This window comes from Rhinolophus hipposideros (assembly GCF_964194185.1).
Source record: "Rhinolophus hipposideros genome assembly, chromosome: 23".
In the NCBI taxonomy this organism is placed as follows: domain Eukaryota; kingdom Metazoa; phylum Chordata; class Mammalia; order Chiroptera; family Rhinolophidae; genus Rhinolophus; species Rhinolophus hipposideros.
Window position 1 is genome coordinate 2,814,123 of NC_138069.1, and position 20,711 is coordinate 2,834,833.

Genomic DNA, 20,711 nt, shown 5'->3' on the forward strand with positions numbered 1-20,711 from the left:
TTTTGAGTTCTCCTCCGGATCTTATTACAAATGGGACATATAACCCATCAAAGAACTCTTTGCTCGTCACACAAAACAGCTAAGAGATTTGTGGAAGGATTACTTGAAGATGCGCAAATTGGGCGAGCAGGGGAAGAAGAAAGGGAGCGGAGTGGAAATGCGCGGTCCCGTGGTGGAGTCATGGCTGGCGGCGGCGACGGCAGTAGCGGCAGGCAAGAAGCACGGGACCCCAGGGCAGAACAGAGAACACAAAAGCCAGGAGGTGGGCTCTTTCCCTGCATCCCACAGCTGATTGCCCACCGGGGGGCAGCTAGGTGGGACCTAGGGTGGACAAAGAACAGAAACTCCATACCTGGGCCCCTCCGCCCCGCTCTTCCAATCATACGCCCGCCCTTCCAGAGACTTAAACTGTCCCCTGAACTGAGGAGTAGTGTCAGATTACAGAGGAGCCTTAGTGCTCAGGCTCTGGGAAAACTGGTAGGCAGCTCTGACCCAGGGAAGAGGCTGGGAAGAGTGTGAGTTTTGCTGGGCTAGGAGAGAAGAGACTCCTCCAACCCCAGCCACCACCTTTTCTGGCCTGCGGGAAGAGTGAGACGCGGCTGGGCTGGGGGAGAGAAGACCCCTCCATCCCCAGCCCCCACCCTTTCTGGCCTGCCTAGGGTTGGGCAACTACAACTGCGGAGGCATTCCCAGGGATCAGCAGTAAGCGGCAGACGCAGCTCCCGGCTTTCAGCAGCTCAAAAATCTCCCGCCCGCCCCCTCCAACACACATGGAAGAAGTACCCTAAGACTCGGGAGAACTGGACACAGGGCTGGTGTTGCTATTCTCAGTGTGCATATGTGCAGGCAAGGGCAGAAACTGCACTGACTTTGTAAAAACTATCATCCAGACCCCCCAGCCCCATGCATTTAAATCTACAGTCCCAAAGTCACTCTGGGCACCAGGTGACCGGTTCTGCCTGCGTAAGAGGCAGCGGACTCTTTGGTACAGCAAAGGACAACCTGGAGATTACTTGGTGGGCTTAAGCCAAGACAGGCGCTGCTTTTTGTTTTGTGTCGTTTTGTTTCGTTTTGTCTTTATATCTTTGATATCTTTGCTTGTGTTGAGTGGGGGTTATCGGGTGTTTTTACATGTGAATGTATTTGATTTTTTTCTTTGTTGTTGTTGTTGTGCTTGGTGATTTGCTTTGTTCTGAAATTGCCCTACCAGGGCCAAGCTTAAGAGGCACAAGATTCAACATATCCAGAGGCCAACTCCAGACCAAACCAGAGTACTACCATGTTTGACCTACAAGTCACACACCCAGAGGGAATTATCTGCAGGCACAAGAGCCTATAGAGGCCAAACCACATTTAAGTGGTCAATCCTCACGCAGCAGAACACCCTGCAGTGGGCAGAGCCAAGTCTCACAATTAGTCAGCCTAGGAGTTAACCCCACCTACTCACAAGCAAAGAGCAATTAAAGATCTTCTTTAACAGGACAATATAAACAACACAAGAGTCACCTTTGGAGCACACGCAGAGGAGAAAAACAGAGTAGTGCAAGTCAAATATAAAGGACACATACTATATAAGATAACCCAGCAAAAACTAAGAACTCTAGGGGATCTACCTAATACATCAAAGCAAACACAGAGAGTCAGCCAGAATGGGGAAACAAAGAAACATGTCCCAAATAAAACAACAGAAGAAACCTCCACAACTGGAACCAAATGAAGCAGAGGTAACCATCCTATCAGATACAGAGTTCAGAACACTGGTGATAAGAATGTTTAAGGAGCTTAGAGACGACATAAAGAAGGATGTAGAAATCATAATGAACAACCAGTTAGAACTAAAGAACACAATTAACGAAATTAAGAACTCTCTTGAAGGAATTACCAGCAGGTTAGATGAAGCAGAGGATCGAATCAGTGACTTAGAAGACAAGTTAGCAGAGATCACCAAAACAGAACAACAGAAAGAAAAAAGAATAAAAAACAATGAAGATGGTTTAAGAGACCTCTGGGATAATATCAAGTGCAACAACATGTGCATCATAGAAATACCAGAAGGTAAAGAGAGGCAGCAAGGGATTGAGAACATATTTGAAGTAATAAAGCCTGAAAACTTCCCTAATCTGATGAAGGAAACCAACATACAAGCCCAGGAAGTGCAGAGAGTTCCAATCAGGATAAACCCAAACAGGTCCACACCAAGACACATTATAGTTAAATTGCAAAGCTTAAAGACAAAGAGAGAATCCTAAAAGCAGCAAGAGAAACACAGAGGGTTACATACAAGGGAACTCCCATAAGGCTATCAAATGACTTTTCTACAGAAACATTGAAGGCCAGGAGGGAGTGGCAGGAGATACTCAAAGTGATGGAAAACAAAGGCCTACAACCTAGATTGTTTTATCCAGCAAGGCTATCATTTAAAGTTGATGGAGAGATAAAGAGCTTCCCAGAAAAGAATAAGCTGAAGGAATTCATTACTACCAAGCCAGCATTGCAAGAAATACTAAAAGGACTTCTGTAAATAGAAGAGAGATGAAAACAATTTAACTACAAATTTAAAAATGGCAATAACTATGTACATATCAATAATCACTTTAAATGTAAACGGATTAAATGCTCCAATCAAGAGACATAGGGTGGCTGAGTGGATAAGAAAGCAAAACCCTTGTATATGCTGTATACAAGAGACTCAACTCAGATCAAAAGACACACACAGGCTGAAAGTGAAAGGTTGGAGTAAGATATTTCATGCAAATGGAAATGAGAAAAAATCTGAAGTTGCAATACTTATATCTGACAAAATAGACTTTAAAATGAAGAACATATTAAAAGATAAAGATGGTCATTATATAATAATAAAGGGATCGATCCAACAAGAGGACATAACCCTAGTAAACTTCTATGCACTTGACATAGGAGCACCTAAATATATAAAACAGATACTGACTGACATAAAGACAGAGATCAACAGTAACACTATCATAATAGGGGACTTCAACACACCTCTGACAACAAGGGACTGGTCTTCCAGACAGGAAATCAATATGGAAACAACAGCCTTAAATGACACATTGGACCACTTGAATTTAATCGATATTTTCAGAGCATTTCACCCCAATGCTGCAAAAAACACGTTTTTCTCAAGCACACATGGAACATTGTCCAAGATAGACCATATGTTAGGCCACAAAACAAGTCTTGATAAATGTAAGAAAATTGAAATCATACCAATTGTCTTCTCTGACCACAGTGCTATGAAATTAGAAATCAACTACAAGAAAAAACTGGAAGACACACCAATTCATGGAGGCTGAATAACTTATTACTAAATAATGAATGGGTCAAGCAGGAGATCAAGGAAGAAATCAAAAGATATCTCGAGACAAACAAAAATGAAAACACGATGACCCAAAATCGATGGGATGCCGCGAAAGCAGTCCTAAGAGGGAAATTCATAGCATTGCAGGCCTACCTAAAGAAACAAGAAACATCACTAATCAACAGTTTATCTTCACACTTAAGGGATCTGGAAAAAGAACAGCAAAATAAGCCCAAAGGGAGCACAATGAAGGAGATAATAAAGATCAGAGCAGAAATAAATGAAATAGAAACCAGAAAAACAATACAAAAGATCAACGAATCCAAGAGTTGGTTCTTAGAGAAGATAAACAAAATTGACAAACCTTTAGCCAGACTCATTAAAAAAAAGAGAGAGAGGACCCAAATTAATGAAATCAGAGATGAAAGAGGAGAAGTGACAACAGACACCGCAGAATAACAAAAAATTTTAAGAAATTACTATGAGCAACTATATGCCAACAAATTTGACAATCTGGAAGAAATGGACAATTTTCTAGAGGTGTACAACCTTCCAAGGCTAACTCAAGAAGAAACAGAGAACCTGAATAGACTGATTACCACCAGGGAAGTTGAATCAGTAACCAACAATCTCCCAACAAACAAAAGCCCTGGACCAGATGGCTTTACAGGTGAATTTTACAAAACGTTCAAAAAAGAATTATCACCTATTCTCCTCAAGCTCTTCCAAAAAATCCAGAATAAGGGAAGAATCCCAAACACTTTTTACGAAGCCACTATCACCCTGATCCCAAAATCAGACAAAGACACCACAAAAAAAGAAAACTACAGGCCGATATCTCTAACGAACATAGATGCAAAAATCCTCAACAAATATTAGCGAACACAATTCAGCAATACATTAAAAAGATCACACACCATGATCAAGTGGGATTCATCCCTGGTATGCAAAGGTGGTTCAACATCCGCAAATCAATTAATGTGATACATCACATTAACAAAATGAAAAATAAAAATCACATGATCATATCAATAGATGCAGAAAAAGCATTTGATAAAATCCAGCAGCCATTTATGATAAAAACCCTTAAGAAAGTGGGAATAGAGGGATCATATCTCAACATAATAAAGGCCATATATGACAAACCCACAGCTAACATCATACTCAATGGGGAAAAGCTAAAACTATTCCCCCTAAGATCAGGAACAAGGCAAGGTTGCCCACTATCTCCACTTCTATTCAACATAGTGCTGGAAGTGCTAGCCACAGCAATCAGACAAGAGAAAGAAATAAAAGGCATCCAATCGGTAAGGAGGAAGTAAAATTGTCATTATATGCAGATGATATGATACTATATGTAGAGAACCCTAAAGACTCCACCAAGATATTATTAGAGCTGATAGATGAATTTAGTAAAGTAGCAGGATCCAAAATTAATATTCAGAAATCAGTTGCATTTGTATATACCAATGATAAAATATCAGAAGGAGAAATTAAAAAAAAAATCCCATTTACAATTTCTCCAAGACTTTAAAATACCTGGGAATAAATTTAACCAAAGAAGTAAAAGATCTCTACTCAGAAAATTATAAGACATTGAAGAAAGAAATGAAAGAAGATATAGAGGGAAACACATGGATAGGAAGAATTAATATAGTTAAAATGTCCATACTGTCTAAGGCAATATACATATTCAACGCAATTCCTATCAAACTACCAATGACATTTTACACAGAAATAGAACATATAATCCTAAAATTATTTGGGACCATAAAAGACCCTAAATAGCCTCAGCAATCTTGAGAAATAAAGAGTAAAGCAATCTTGAGAAATAAAGAACAAAGTGGGAGGTATAACAATACCTGACTTCAAATTATATGACAAGGCTACAGTAATCAAAACAGCATGGTACTGGCATAAAAACAGACACATAGATCAATGGAACAGAATAGAGAGTCCAGAAATAAATCCATGCCCATATGGCCATTTAATCTACAACAATGGAAGCAAGAATGTACGATGGATAAAGACAGTCTATTCAATAAATGGTGCTGGGAAACCTGCACAGACACATGCAAAAAAATGAAGCTGGACCACCTCCTTACACCATATACAAAAATAAATTCAAAATGGCTTAAAGAATTAAATGTAAGATCTGAAACCATAAAATACCTAGAAGAAAATATAGGAAGAAACTTCACAGACATTCCCAGAGTAGGATTTTTACTGATATATCCCCTCGAGCTAGGGAAGTAAGAAAAAAAATAAACATGTGGGATTACATCAAACTAAAAAGTTTTTTCACAGCAAAGGAAACCATCAATAAAACATAAAGGGATCCTACTGAATGGGAAAAGATATTTGCCAATGATATATCTGATAAGGGGTTAATATCACAAATCTATAAAAAACTCACTTAACTCAACTCAACAAGAAAACAAACAACCCAATTAAAAAATGGGCAGAGGACTTGAGGAGACATTTTTCTAAAAAGGACATACAGATGGCAAACAGACATATGAACAAATGCTCAACCTCACTAATCATCAGAGAAATGCAAATAAAAACCACAATGAGATACCACCTCACCCCAGTCAAAATGGCTATCACCAATAAATCAACAAACAACAAGTGCTGGTGCGGATGTGGAGAAAAGGGGACGCTTGTGCACTGTTGGTGGAATTGCAGATTAGCGCAGCCTCTATGGAAAACAGTATGCAGGTATCTTAAAAATCTGAAAATGGAACTACTCTATGATACAGTAATTCCACTCCTAGGTATCTATCCGGAGAAATCCAAAACTCCAATTCAAAAATCTTTATGCACTCCTATGTTTATTGCAGCACTATACACAATAGCCAAGACATGGAAACAACTGAAATGCCCATCGGTAGATGACTGGATTAAGAAACTGTGGTACATTTATACAATGGAGTATTACGCAGCCATAAAGAAGAAAGAAATCTTACCATTTGCAACAACATGGATGGACCTAGAGAACATTACGTTAAGTGAAATAAGTCAGACAGAGAAAGACAAGTACCATATTATCTCACTTATATGCGGAATCTAAAGAAGAGAATAAGTGAATGAACTAATCAGAAACAGTTTTGGAGACAAAGAGGAAAAACTGAGGGTTGTTAGATGGGCGGGGGTGTAGGGATAAGGGGGAAGGTGAGGGGATTAGAAAACAGTCGGTAACCACAAGATGGCCACGGGGTTTCCAACTATAATTTTATATATATATATATATATATATACACACACATATATATACACATACCTATATATATATATATATATACATATATATATATATACACACACATATATATACACATACCTATATATATATATATATACATATACATATATATATATACACACATATATATATATATAAAGTAGTTATGGGGATGTTGGGTATAGCATAAAGAATATAATCAATAATATTGTAATAAATATGTATGGTGTCAGAGGGACACTAGATTTGTTGGGGTAAAAGATGGGCGAGGGTCTAGGGACAGGGCGAAAAAGGTGAAGGGATTAAGAAGTGCAAATTGGTAGTTACAAAATAGTCATGGGGATGAAGGGTATAGCATAAGGAATATAGTCAGTAATATTGTAATAACTATATATGGTATCAGATGGGTACTAGATTTATTGGGGTGATCACTTTGTAAGTTATACAAATGTCTAATCACTGTTATACACCTGAAACTAATATACTATTGTATATCAACTGTAATTAAAAAATAAAACAATTATTTTTTAAAAAAAGAATTGTACATATCAGAAAAAAAATGTTAGCAACATCATTGCAACAAGTTCGCAAACTTATTTGTCAGAACTCATATGTATTTGGTCTTCATCCATTTCCAGTACAGCTCCTCAAACCCTTGGAGTTTTCTGTGCTGAGAGTCATAAAGATGTCTTTTGTTATGTTAATGAGATGGCTTTAGGACACACCTAATGACGGGGGCTGGTTGCCAGGAGACCCAATCTTGTGATTGGGCGGTTGGAAGTTTCAGTCCCTGACTTCCTGGGAGGGGAGGGACTGAGGATTGAATTAATCACCAATGACCAATGATTTAATCAACCATACTGTAAAAAATAATAATAAATGGAGCCATTTTATTATTTTAAGAAAACAAATTCTATTCTATTTATTGTATTGCTGTGGGTTTGCCAAAGAAAGAATGAGTGACACAGCTATCCAACAGAATATCTATCTTATCTACCTCCCTATTTATCATCTATCATCTCTCTCTCCCTCTCTGTCTCAACTGATCTATCGCTCGATCAATAGATAGATGGATTTACTATAAGCAATTGGCTCATGTGATTATGGAGGCTGAGAAGCCAGGATCCATAAAAGTCAACACCTGCAATCAGCAAGCCAGAGGCCAGAAGAGCAGACGGTGTACAGTTCCAGTCTGAGTCAGAGTCCGAAGGCAGAAGAGCCATGTTCCAGCTCAAAGACAGTCAGGCAGGCAGAGCTAAATGGAGCCACTTTAAAATGGAGCCAGAGCTGCCATCCCTGCTTGGCTGTCTTATACCTGGAATTAGTGGAATGAAAAAATAGGGCAAAATAACCTTTGGGCTGGGTCTAAAGTAACCCTGTGCCCCAAAGAACTGTTTGCAAAGATAACAAGAAAGCAGCTATTATGACGACTGGACTGATGACTACTGGGCTGAAAATGAAAAATACTGTTTAGAATTAACATCACTATGTCATCTGCACCAATAGAAATGCCTCCCCTCTATTGATATAATTGTTCCCTTTCCTTTTCTCATAAATACCCATTGCCTTTGTCTCCTAATTGTTTCTGCCTGAATCAGTGATTCCAGAATAGCTATTCTTGATCTCAAAGAAATGCTTGGTGCCTCTCACTTTGAAATACCTTTTATTTTTAGGTTAACAATACTTAGGTAATGAAGCCTCATAACAGCCCAAAAGGGTGGGGTTTGGAGAGTTTCCGGGTTGGTGAACACATGGAGATGCAGGCAGAGTGGTGGGCTGAGAGAGGGCGTGGAAGCCCCTCACCCCTTCCCACACTGCCCTGTGCGTCTCTTCCATCTGGCTCTTCCTGAATTATAGTCTTTTGTAATAAACTGGTGCTCTAGTAAAACATGTTTCTCTGAGTTCTGTAAACCGCTCTAGCAAATTAATCAGACCCAACGAGGAGGTCATGGAAACCTCCAATCTATAGGCAGTTTGTCAGATGTACAGGTGACAACCTAGACTGGTGACTGGGGTCTGAAGAGGTGGGGGCCAGTCTTGCAGGACTGAGCCCCTAACCTGTGGGATCTGATGCTGTCTGTAGGTAGATAGTGTCAGAACTGAGGTGAGTAGCAGGCCTGCTTGGTGCGGGAAACCCACACACTGGAACTGGGTGCAGGATGTCACTGGTACACTTCCCTGGGAGAAGGGTTGCTCCAGCCTCTCAACTGAGGGGTCTTAAAGCTCAGGTTTCCTACAGAATAACCAGGAGGGCAGAGGCTCAGAGCTGTGGAGGCAGGTGGCTGCCAGCACAGATGTGCACAGGTGCCAGGGAAGGTGCTCTCCCCGACTCTGGAGCCCAACCTGATAGAAGTCGGCCCGGGGATCATGTGCATTAGTAGAGAACCAGCTCTTAGGACTTCTTCATCCACTAATGTGTTCATCTAAAAAGGCTTGCACTAACTGGAAATTCAGCTATATAGTTGGAAGACAAGAAGGATGCCCGGATAAAGAGAAAATGAAACATGTTTGAAAATAGTTGCTGTAACTGAGCTTTTGTTCTGTATGTCATAGAAGGTTAACAAAAGGAAAATAGAGTAAATTAACTAGTTGACCTGTCAAGCCTTGAGAGATATTAAAATGGCCTGTCACCATTTCTCCTCCATTCCAAGACACATTCTTTTTTTTTCATCTTTTGCTATTTCTTAAATCAGGACGTGTCTAATAATCACAGTTGAAAACACCCTGCCTACCACCCAGAGTTGTGTTTGACACGGGGATTTTTTGTCTGGGCAGTTGCTGGCCAGCTCATGTCAGGTGGTGCGACCATCCAGGCCCAGGCAGGCACCATCCCTGGCTCAGGGAACATCTAATTTTGGCAAACATCTACAGATATTCAAGAGACACTGTCTAATATCCAGCGGCCTGTAACTGAACTAGGGGGAAATGATACTAAGACTTTAACCAAATCCAAGAGGCCAGTGAAGCACAGGGTCCTTCTACTGGCCTGAAATCTCACTTTAGATTGTAAAGGGGTTAATGGGCCAATGACAGGTCAGGCTGGGGATGGCCTTGTGTCCCTGAGTGGCTCTGCATGGCTGCTGTGGGCCGCCCCCAGCAACCACAGGAGGCTGATGGCTTGATTCCATTTCTGCTGAAGCCGAGATGGTAGTGATGGCAGTGCCTGTCTCATGGGGTGGGGCATATAGCTAGTGAGGGGCTGCTTGCCTCCCTTCAGATCTGTTTTGAAATCCTTTTGGTGAGTTATTAGATCAGGAAATATGCCAGCTTATTTCAATTTCTCCCTTTTTCACAGCCATTTTTAGAGGACACATTTGGTAGCATGTTATTACTTTATCAAGGTATTAGACTGTGCCTTTTATTAAAACAAAATGACCCTATGAGCCTCATTTAATTCTTGGTTCTCTTTTGATTCCCAGTGATGTATGTATGTTACGTGTGCACACATCTTTCATTCTCCTGACATGCCTTTCGCTGCCATTTCACTTTAAACCTTCCTGAGTTGTTGTGCTTTAATAGTCTCTTAACTGACAGCATCCACTTGGATCCTATTTGTTTTCATCCAGTATTAGATTCTTTTAAAAGAAGAATTTCATATTCACCTGCAGTGTTACAACTCACATAGTTCATCTTACCACTACCCTTGTCTTTTGTGTGTTTTCAATCTTTCTGTCTACTCTGTTTTCTAACTTTTGCCATATGATCAGATATAAATGCAAATATATAGTTTTTCTAATTATGCAAAAATCTATCATCTTGCTGTTACCATTCAAAATCACCATTAATTAATGGCACACTTAACCTGTTCAGTTGTCTACGTCAAGAGTGAAGCTCTAAGCCACTCCCACCAAGACGCTGAATTAGTGCTCCAACTTCTGCGTCATGTTTGCAACCATATTCATAGATGCCATTTAAAGCTCCTTCTACTACTAAATGTTTCCCAACTTTACTTCCTGTATTAGTCATGCTTTTTAAAATGTTACGTGTCGTCTGATGTACCAAGACAAGCCAGTTCTTAGAGATGGCCGAGGGCTAGGCTGGGAGCATGCCTTTCAGGCACAAACCAGCCAATCCCACCGCCTCCTGCTTTATCTCTCACGTATCAGAACTATATTCCCCCTGCCAGAATCGTCCCAGGGCCAGGCAGCAGGCATCTAGAGAGCACCCCTATAGCTGAAGCCTGCTGGAATTACTCAGACTGGCCAGTCCTAAACTGTTTCCCCTGCCCTGCCTTGTCGTTCTCATGGAAACCCCAATGAAAGCTCTGGCCCAGGCTTTCTCTGCTCCTTTCTGCCTCTGGGCCAAACCCGGTGCTTCCCCATGTGGCCCTGCATGGCCTGGCATGCCCTTCTCTCGGGAAATGTAAGTAATAAAATCTTTCAATGGCATTGGCCTCCCTGTGGCATCACTGAGTCACCTCCATAAATCAAAGCCCTGCGGGTACAGAAGAAACACTGCTGTCTTTGTTTCTGGGGATTTGGTTTCACTGTCTGAGCAGACTGTGTGGCCCTGCCTCCCTGGGAGGTTCAAGCTGAACCAGCGTCCCCCCACTCCTGCCCCTGCATCTTGGAGGGGCCTCCTTTACCTTGGGCTGAGGTCCCACGTGAGTGGACAGAAGCCCAGAGCTGTCTATAGCTGCCCTGCACCCCACCTCCTTGTTTTTGCAGCCTTACTCCCTCCTCCAGGGATGTCCACGGCATTCTGCCAGGCTCTCTGCAGAGACTTCCAGAGGACAGCCAGCCTTGGTGACACCTACAATGAGTCTTGTCTCCACAAACTACAGAGGCTTCCAGTTGTTTCTAGGGAGTCTGGCAGGGGACAAGTCTGTGTTCACATTACTATTGTATCCTGAGGTTACCCCACAGTTGTTCTTGTGTCAGCCTAAGACTGAAGCCAAGGACATAACGCCAGAAAACACAGCAGGCATTTCTACAAAGAGCCAAACCAACGAGACCCTTGGTGGACTGATCAAGAGCAAGCTATCTAGTGCCCAACGGGGTGCAAGGATGTGGCAGTGCCTCAAAGGGGTCACCTGAGGACCATGTGCATCAGAATCGCCTGGGGAGCTCGTAAAACTCATGCTCCTGGGCCCCAGCCTGGTCCTAGGAGTCAGGATCTCTCAGGAGTAGCCCCAAGCTCCCTGGTGGCTCCGAGGTACACTCCAGGCTGCGAGCCCCTGGCACAGGGGAGGATGGACCAGCATTTGCTGAGAGGCTGCCCTGCTCTAGCATGACATTGCATGCTTAACCTCAATGAGTCCTTGTGACAACCCCAGGAAGCTGCGACCCTGAGACCACCCCCACCGTCACGCTGGCCTCATGGCACTCACCCGGCAGTCCCCGCGCACGCAGAGGCTAAAGGCGTCCTTGTAGGAACAGCGCGTCCCGTCATGCACCATGCGCTTCATGGACACCACCTCCCCGGTTTCCTTGGACTGGCAATAGAGGTGGCACCTCTCCTTGGCTGGAAGCGAGGCAGCAGGGTGTTGGTGAAGTGTGCTGGCTGCACCGCTCACCTCCGTTCCCAAGTCCACTCAAGAGAAAATCCCAGGAGGGTCTTCTGAGAATTCACCCCCCCACATACACCTGCCCTGGGGCGGGAAAGGGAAAGGTGCCAGGAGACTGCAACCTCCTTCGTGTCTCTGTCTCAGGCCTTTGACCCTGGGGTACTGGACTTAGGAAGCACTTCTACCAGCTGCACCAAGCTATTGTTGGAGCAGCTGGGTGTCCGGCCCCAAAAGCCCCACCAAGAGACCCCAAGATGCGGGGGAAGGTAACTAGCTGTTTGCCAGCTCTCCACCTAAAGACCCTCTTCGGTCAGCCTTCTCTGAAACCCCAAAGAAAGCCAGACGCCCCTTGATTCATTCTCAGGTTCCTGGTACCTTCCCTTATCTGCATTTCTCTCAGAAGTCACTAAAACACTGAGTCACTATTTGATGGCTAGCTACCCTGCCCCCAGGTTGCAGCCTGCCTTCAACCAGGGGCACGCTGTCTGCTCTGGCACCCCTTTCTGAGGGGTGTGACACACCCGGATAATGGAGACTGCAGAGAGGCCCAGGCCGGGCCCTCCCTGCCTATGCCTGGGAGGAACAGAAACTGTATGTTTAAAATTCCATCATGGAGGGAAGGGGATCCAAATCGAATACAAACATTATCGTGCGTGAAGCTACCATACTTTTCAGTTCCTAGAAGCCAGTAAATGTCTTTTAATGCGTAAAGCATTCCGAGTCATGTTTCCTGACCCTGGAAACTGAGTTTTGACAGAAAGAAGGCTAGAGGTCACCTGGCTCCTTGGCAGGGTCCGCCCAGCTCGGTCACACCCCCATTCCTGCGTGGGCCTCACAGCACAACTCCAGCCTCCTCCACCTGGCGGCCACAGCAAGAGCGGGCACTGACTGCGTCCCCTCCCCGGCCCCCGCGTCCGCGGCCAGCCCGGTGTCTGAGTCCTATGGGCCTGCTGTCCTGCCTGGAGCCCCGGCCTCTGCCGGGAGTGCCCTGGCAGCCACACGGCCAGGGTGGTCTCCGCTGGCAGCCCTACGGCCGGCCGGCAGCCTTGCTCACGCAGACTTGGCGCAGCAGACCAGGCAAGCCCCACCCCGCTTCTGCCCTGTCCGCTGGGCTCACTGGTCCCTCCACCCAGAGGCTCACCCTCCCGGTGCTCGTGGGGCAGCCAGTGGTGCTGGGCGTCGCCGTGCTCGAAGTACAGGTCCCACTGCCGGCACTGCTCCTCGCGGAAGTCGGCCAGGCTGTCGGGGCAGTCCTGGGCGTTGCAGAGCTGGAAGTCATAGCCCAGGCCTGAGCAGGTGCGGCCCCCGTTGGCCGGGCTGCAGGGCAGAGGAAAGAGCTTACAGAAGAGGCCCGCACGCCGGGCGCTGCTTGTGGGACCTGGGGGGGCCCTGAGTCTCACGTGTCGCGGCAGCTCTGCGGACTGAAGGCACTCAGCAGCCTTCCGGTCGGTCGCAGCCACAGGACCCGGGCAGCCCCCCCCCCCGCCTCCTGGCCCCAGGACACTAAGCACAGAGGGCTGGTAACGCTCCCTCGGGGCCCCGCGGTGAGTTTCCTCCACATCCGCGTCTCGGCCTGTACCTGACCCACAGGGAACTCAAAAGGCAATTCTGAACTAGCGGAATCCGGCTGCACAGGATCCTAGCCAGCGCAGGCGCACAGGGGACGCGCGGTCCACCTTCCTCCACCTCGGAGAATCTGGGCTGCGTTTCTGTAATTCCTTCACTTCGCTGAGCACAGCACTGGCCCATAAAGCACTAGCCCCGCAGTAAAGCCATCAGCAGTGGGCTGGCAGGTGCATCTGAAGGGGCGCAGGGCGAATGCGGTGTGGCAGGCACCTGGGAGGGGCTGGGGGGCCTCAGTGCCGCTGTCAGCCAGGAGTGGCAGAGCCACGCTGTACACGAGGTCCCACCTGAGACTTGATCAAAAGCCATGCTCTGCCTGTGATGAAGGCCAGTAACTGCTGTTACAGCATGGTAGAAAGGACCAGAAAGGAGCTGGCCCTCATGAGGCCCCTCACAAGGTGCTGTGTTCTCAAGGGAGTCAATGGAAATAATGATCGGAGAAATTTGTGGAGGAAGAACCAAGGGGCCTCAGTGTTTGATGGGAGACTGAAAGAAAGGGCAATTCTGAGATTGATACCAGGGTCACTGATGGGTCCACAGACCAATGACGACACCAACAAGGGTGTCAGCAGAAGGGGTACAGGTGTGCGGAGCCTGGGGCATTGGGGCAGTGACCAGGGGAGACAGCAGGAAGGGCTGGGCTTTCACTGCAGCTCCTGGCCAGCTCAGGCAGGAAGCATACTGATTGGAACGGAAATCAATGTAACTAACTTCAAAACAGATGTGAGCTGGAGAATTTGGGATAGGGGAGAGCAAGTGAAGAGCTGGAGACTGGCTTATTTGGAGTTTCTCAATCACAAGAGTAGGGGCAATGAGGAACACAGTGGGAATTCAATCCTGCAAGCAGGGTCCAGCTAGGGCCTGCACAGGCACCTTCATGCTTGTCCCAGTGTCATGGGGAAGCTGCGGACTAGCACAAGGTGTCATAACTAAAATGAGATAGCATGAGGTCCAGCGGTCATCTCCTGGAGACTGAGCGAAAGGGGCAGCCCATGGGGCCACTTCCATTGCTGACCAAGGCTGTGTGAGCCTGTGAGCTCAGACATGCTTGGGCCCTACAGCGGCATGTCTCCCACTGACATGGGTGAGGCTGGCGTAAATACAGTTGTCACAGGAATATGTCGCTGCATCCACACTGTGTGACAGTCACTGAGGCCAAGAAATAGCAGCACTGGGCAGGGGTTGACTAGTCTCTGGGACCGACAGCTTTTGTGAACGGAAGGGCTCACAGGCTGTCTTGACAGCTTTGCTCCTGTCATTGCTGCCCCGGTCCTCTGCTGCCAGTACAGAGGCTGGGCCAGCTGCAGGGGTAAAATCCTTAGAGTGTGCAGGTGAGAAGGGACAGAACGTGGACCTCCCCACTCCGGGAATACATGAGCTGCCCCAGGGCCAGGCCGGGGGATGAGTCCCCTGGAACCCAAGAGCCCAGCATCAGGAAGGGTGAGGGCTTGGACACCTGCAGTGGGTGGGAAAGTCAAGCCAGACCTGCTTTCCTGACTGTGTACCCTGGGCCTGAGTTACTCCATCAGCACAGGAAGGGGCAGCTGAGACTAATCACACTTACTGAGCACTTGCTGCACGCCTAGGTACTGCGCCACAGGACGGGAACCCCACAGTCCTCGCCCAGCACTCTGTAGCCTCTGCAGTTCTAACTTCCTGTCTGGGCAATCTCATCCTGAGGCAAGCGCAATAGCGCAGGGTTGCTTTAGGGGAGTCATGTGCAGGGCACTTTGGGCTTGCTTCCTGCCCCTGCTCGTGGCTGGTGCAGTGGCCTGGAGCCTTAGGCAGGAGGCAGACAGAAGTGGGAGGACTGCAGACGAGTTGAGGTGGCTGGCACCAGGCCTGTGTGCCCCACTGCTGGAGCCCAGGACACTAGTTCCTTCCCAGCCAACATGGACTTGAACCCTCTCCCTAGAGCTGGGACTGCTGAACCCCTCTGGCTCTCCGGTGGCCAGTTCAAGGCCTAGCCAGAGAAGATGCAGCAGGCTAGCTGAGCAGAACATGGCTGGATGGACCCCAGAAACCTGCAGGGCTTAAATTTGGGGGTCACAGGCACCCCTGAGAAGTTGATGTGAAGCTAGAGACCTGCTCCCTCAGAAAAATGCACATGCACAGAAAGTCATGTACAATATCTGTTGAGGCCATATATCTGTTGGGGCCCACAGAAGGGTGATGAGCCTGGGACTGAGGTTTAAGATTTAGGTCCCCAACCCTAATATCTAAGGAGTCCAGGTGGGTGGAGGAGGTGAGTGAAGATGGCTAGGTGGGGCTGCCCATGAACAGGGTAGCCTGACTTGCCCACAAGCCTATATGTAGGCCTGGCATTGCTATGGTGCCCAATTTGGAAGCTGGAAATCTAGTTTGTTTTCCTTATGTGAAATTCCAGATTTTTAATATTTTCATGTAAATTAAAATCTTTAAAACACTGGACAGGCCAAAGAAAGACAAAAGCCACATGTCTCCTGGCAACTGAGGGGCCTCTAAGGGGCAGGTGGAAGTCCGGTGAGCTGGTATCTGTGGGAGCTTCTTCCTGCATGCCAAGCTGCCTTCACATTAGGGTACCTGCACCCACAATAACCCCAAGGGCAGGCTGCTGGGCGGGGGATGCTAACTGATTTGCCCTTAATCACAGGGGGCTGCAGGGGCCCAGGGCCCAGGCACTCTGGCTCCACACCTTCCCTCTTCATGGGCACTGCACTGGGCAAGGCCCAGGCCAAGGGTTCAGGCAGAAGCAGTGGCCTGGGCGTGAATACGGAAGTGGCTGTGGGCTGAGGAGGGGCATGAACCAGAGAGATTTTTATAAGGTGGGGTGGGTGGGGAGAAATGAGAGGGATAGGAAGGGGTAGGGACGACAGCACAGCAGGCCCCATGCATGGGAAACAGGAGGGGGAGCATGGTTAGAGGTAGGAGTCCGGTAGGCATGGGAGCAGCCTCTCTAGGCTGTCTCTCCCCTGGGCAGCTGGGAATGGGTAGCATGTCACTGATCCTGCCTCTACCTGATTGCAAACAGCTGCTTTCTTGCTCAGGTTCCTGGCATCCTGGGACCCAAGACAGCCCTCCTCCTCCTTATTCCCAATTCCTGGTGTCTGTTCCACCTTCTGTCCTCAATGATTCGACCAAAAAGGGCAGAGTAAGCCAGTGTCTAAAGGAGAGTGCAGGCCTAGTGGGGAAATGGCCCAGGCCAGCAGGTCAAGAGACCAAGTTTCTAGGTCTCCAGGGCTAGCGCTGCCCTGAGCAGGGTGTGTCACCTGGGCCATGAGCCTTCCCTCTCTGAGTCTCAGCTTTGTCCCAGGGAGGGTGAGGAGGGGACAAGGCTGCTGGCCCTTGTGACCTCTCCAGAACTGTTGTAGAGCCACAGGGGCCTTGCAGGATAGCGAGGGGCCTCAGGGACGGTAGCTACCACCCAGGAAGGCTGGGAAACATCAGGGCCAACTCACTGTGGGTTGTCACACTGGCGGGTCCTGAACTTGACCCCTGTACCACAGGTGCGTGAGCAGGAGCCGAATGGACTCCATGCACCCCAGTTGCCGTCCCGTTTGAGGATGTCAGGTGTCAGCCAGATGCAGTGTCCTTTAAAGCAGTGCTGAAAGACACAAGGTCACTTCCTTGACTAATCATTCACGAGTCCCCCACCCCTTTCATCCTGCAGTGCTCATGAGGACTGACTGGCCCAGGAGACACAGGGAGAGGACATCCTACTCACCCCTGGAAGCTCCACGCCCCTCGGGAGGCCTAGTGAGGTCTTGCTTCCCTCCCGCCCCTCCCCCCCAGCTATTCCAACCACCCTGGCCTCCCACCATCCTCCACACCTGGTCCAGCCTACTTTGTCCCCCAGCCAGAGCCTGCCCTCACCACGTCTCCAGGGTGAAGCCACTGGTGTGCCCATACAGGGAATACTCAAAAAGATGCAAGCGGCACATCAAGCCAGTGACCCCAGAGACATCCAAGAGCTACTTGTTTAGGTAAAAAAGCCGATTTAAAGAAAATTTGGAAATGAAGGTCAGGAGGTGGTAAAAAAAATCCGTGAATATAGGGAGTAGAACATTGGAGAGCAGGGAACACAATTCTACAACTTGAATCTGATCACACGGCTCCCCTTCCTCCCATAGGGAGGAAGTTACACAATTTAGTGGCCCATTTTAAGAAGACTACAAAATTAAAAATACTAAATTAGGTATAAAATGGAGTCTTGATTTAGAATAAGAAAATGCATCACAAGAAAATAAAAAATTTAAAAACTGACCAATACCACCAACAATCAAAAGCAGAGAACAATGACTTTTCAAATGAATTGACTGACATAAGTTTTCCTACAATTCTCCCTGCATACTCTTTAATCTGCTCTTCATATGAAAACAAATTTGTAGTGTTGTTTTCCATAGAGAGAATAGAAAGATAGCGCAGTCATTCCTCAGCAAACTTTTCCTGTAAGGGCCAGAGAGTAACTACCACAGACTTTGCAAGCTACGTAGATATCTGTTGATGGTACTCAACTCTGCCATTGGAGCAGGAAAGTGGCTAAATACAACATATAAATGAATGTAGATGACTGTGTTGCAATAAAAGTTTGTTTACAAAAACAGACAGTAAATGAAAACTTCTACAATGGAGTTACAAGGAGCTTGGTGAACTTTTTCCTCAGTAAAACAACCATTTAATTGATGAAAACTACTTTTTAAAAACAACCATGTAAAGTATCTGGAAATTGTCCTAAAGTCAATACAATAAATGGAGAAACATTTGTTCAAGAAAGCCTAAATCTTGGTAAGAACAGAGGAAGTCTATGGCATTTGAGCCACAACCCTCTCCAGCCCTTCCTCAGCTCAGTGTGATGGAATCTTTACTGCCTAGAAGACAGAGCTCCTTCTCCGCTCAGCAACTAGGCTAGGGTTACAGTTTCACCCTGGGAAAGGCAGGCCACTGGCATCTCGAATACATCCCAACTCTGTGTTACAGACCGTCTGTCCCAGGTAGGATTTGCCAAGAGGGTTGGGGAATCATGGTCCACTCAGTCCCTACTCCCACAGTGGAGGTTGTACCCCAGGTATTGCAGGCCAAGAATACTGGACTCTGATTGCCCCTTCCCCCAGCTTGCTTGTACAGCAGAGGTTCCATGCTGAAAGGGGCAAGCCAATAAAACTAGGGGTTACCATCCCTATCCAGTGACTGACTTGTAGACCAGGAGTCTCACTGGGAGAAGTGGGCCACCCTACCCCTAGCTCCAGTGTAGTGGTGTAGTGGTCTTCCCAGTGGGAAAAGCAAAACAAAGAGCTACATAGTTCTCCCTAAAGGAACTGACTTTTTTTGGAACAGAGCATGAGAAAATTTATGCCTAAGGGCATTTTCAAAAACAATAGAAATTTTGGTAGTGAGCAATTAAGAGGAGGCCGGTAGCTCAATGATACTAGTAGCAGCAAATAACGTAGTAAACCAAACAGAACTGTAACAGAGAGAAGCATGAAAAAGACAGCTAAGAGCCCTCCTGGGGTCTGAGCAAGCCTCAAAGACTGGCAACAACCTGCCTCTGTGAAGAGTCCAGAATTTAACTGGGTCATTGTGTAGAGAAGTCATACCCCAGGGCATTATCAAAAACAATGCAGCAGTCAGAAAGTAGCTAGTGAAAGCTAACAGTTGAGTGTGATACCAATAGAGGCAGAACAGCCAGAAGCTTAATGGAAAGATCAGAGAAGGAGACAGAGAGAGCCTGGCTAGTCCCATTTTGGGGGGTGGGGGGAGGGGCACTTGTGTGATCAGAGTGACTATCCACAAGCTCAAGGCTGTGACCTCTGAGGAGCAACATCAGCAGCTGCACACTGCAGGGCTAATAAAATGTATTCAAATGGTCAAGCCAAGTCACTAAACAAATAAACAAGTAAACAACATCATGACAAGGTTTAGGTCAATCGACATTCAGAGTTTCTTCAATGTATTATCTAAAATGTCCAGTTTCAACAAAAATATCTGAGACATGAAAAGAAACAGGAAAGGATGACCCATACACAGGAAAATAAACAGGTGATAGAATGTACCTTTGAGGAGGCCCAGATGTTGGAACTTAACAGACTTAACAGAGCAAAAAGAAAGATATAACCCATGAATTTGCATACAGATCAACAGAAATTATGCAATCTGAAGAGCAGGAAGAATAAAGAAAAATTACAGAGCCTCTGAGAAATATGGGAGACCATCAAGTTCACTGAGATGTACATAGTAGAGGTGTCAGAAAGAGAGGACACGGAGAAAGGTACAGAAAATATTCCAAGAAGCAATGGCTGAAAACTTCCAAAACTTGATGAAAAACATTAACCTACACATCCAAGAAATGTAAAAAACTCCAGGTAGGATAAATGCAAAGAGATGCACACTCAGACACGTTATAGTCAAATTGTTGAAAGACAAAAAATGTTGAAAGCAGCAAAATAAAAATGACTCATTGTGTACAAGGAACAACAGCTGACTTTTAATCAGAAATAATGAAAGTCAGGGGCTGTGGTGTCAACCAAGAATCATAGCCAACAAAACTATCTTTCAATAATGAAGGTGAAATAAAAATATTCCCAATAACAAAAACAGAGACTTCATTGCTAGTTGACCTGCCATATATGTATAAGAAATACTGACGGAAGATATTTAGGCTGAAAGTAAGTGACCCCAAAGAATAATTCAAATCCACATGAAAAAAACAGAGTGCTGAAAATGGACAAATTTCTAACAAAACACAGACTATCAAAATTGATTTAATAAGATATAGAAAATCCGAATGGACCTATAACAAGTAAAAAGATTGAATCAGTTATGTCAAAACTTTCCACAGACAATAGCTCAGATTCACAAGGCCTCACTGGTAATTTTTACCAAACATTTAAAGAAAGTTAATGTCAGTCTTTCACAAACTTGTCCAAAAAATAGAAGATAAAAGAAAAATCCCCCAAATTCATTCTATGAGGCTAGTATTACCTGAATACCAAAACCAGACCATGACATCACCAGAAAATAAAAAAAAAAACCTGTAAACCAAT

The 20,711-nt window shown here is 45.9% G+C and overlaps 1 protein-coding gene across 1 annotated transcript in view; it reads right to left on the bottom strand.

Moving 5' to 3' along the window:
* ADAMTS2 (ADAM metallopeptidase with thrombospondin type 1 motif 2) overlaps positions 1 to 20,711 on the bottom strand; it is a 276,672-nt gene that overhangs the window by 18,198 nt on the left and 237,763 nt on the right. The window contains exons 11-13 of the mRNA XM_081035772.1: positions 17,130 to 17,275; positions 13,211 to 13,386; positions 11,893 to 12,026 (exon numbers count right to left, since the gene is read on the bottom strand). Coding sequence (XP_080891898.1) covers positions 11,893 to 12,026; positions 13,211 to 13,386; positions 17,130 to 17,275 — 456 coding nt within the window. The remainder of the gene's footprint in view (positions 1 to 11,892; positions 12,027 to 13,210; positions 13,387 to 17,129; positions 17,276 to 20,711) is intronic.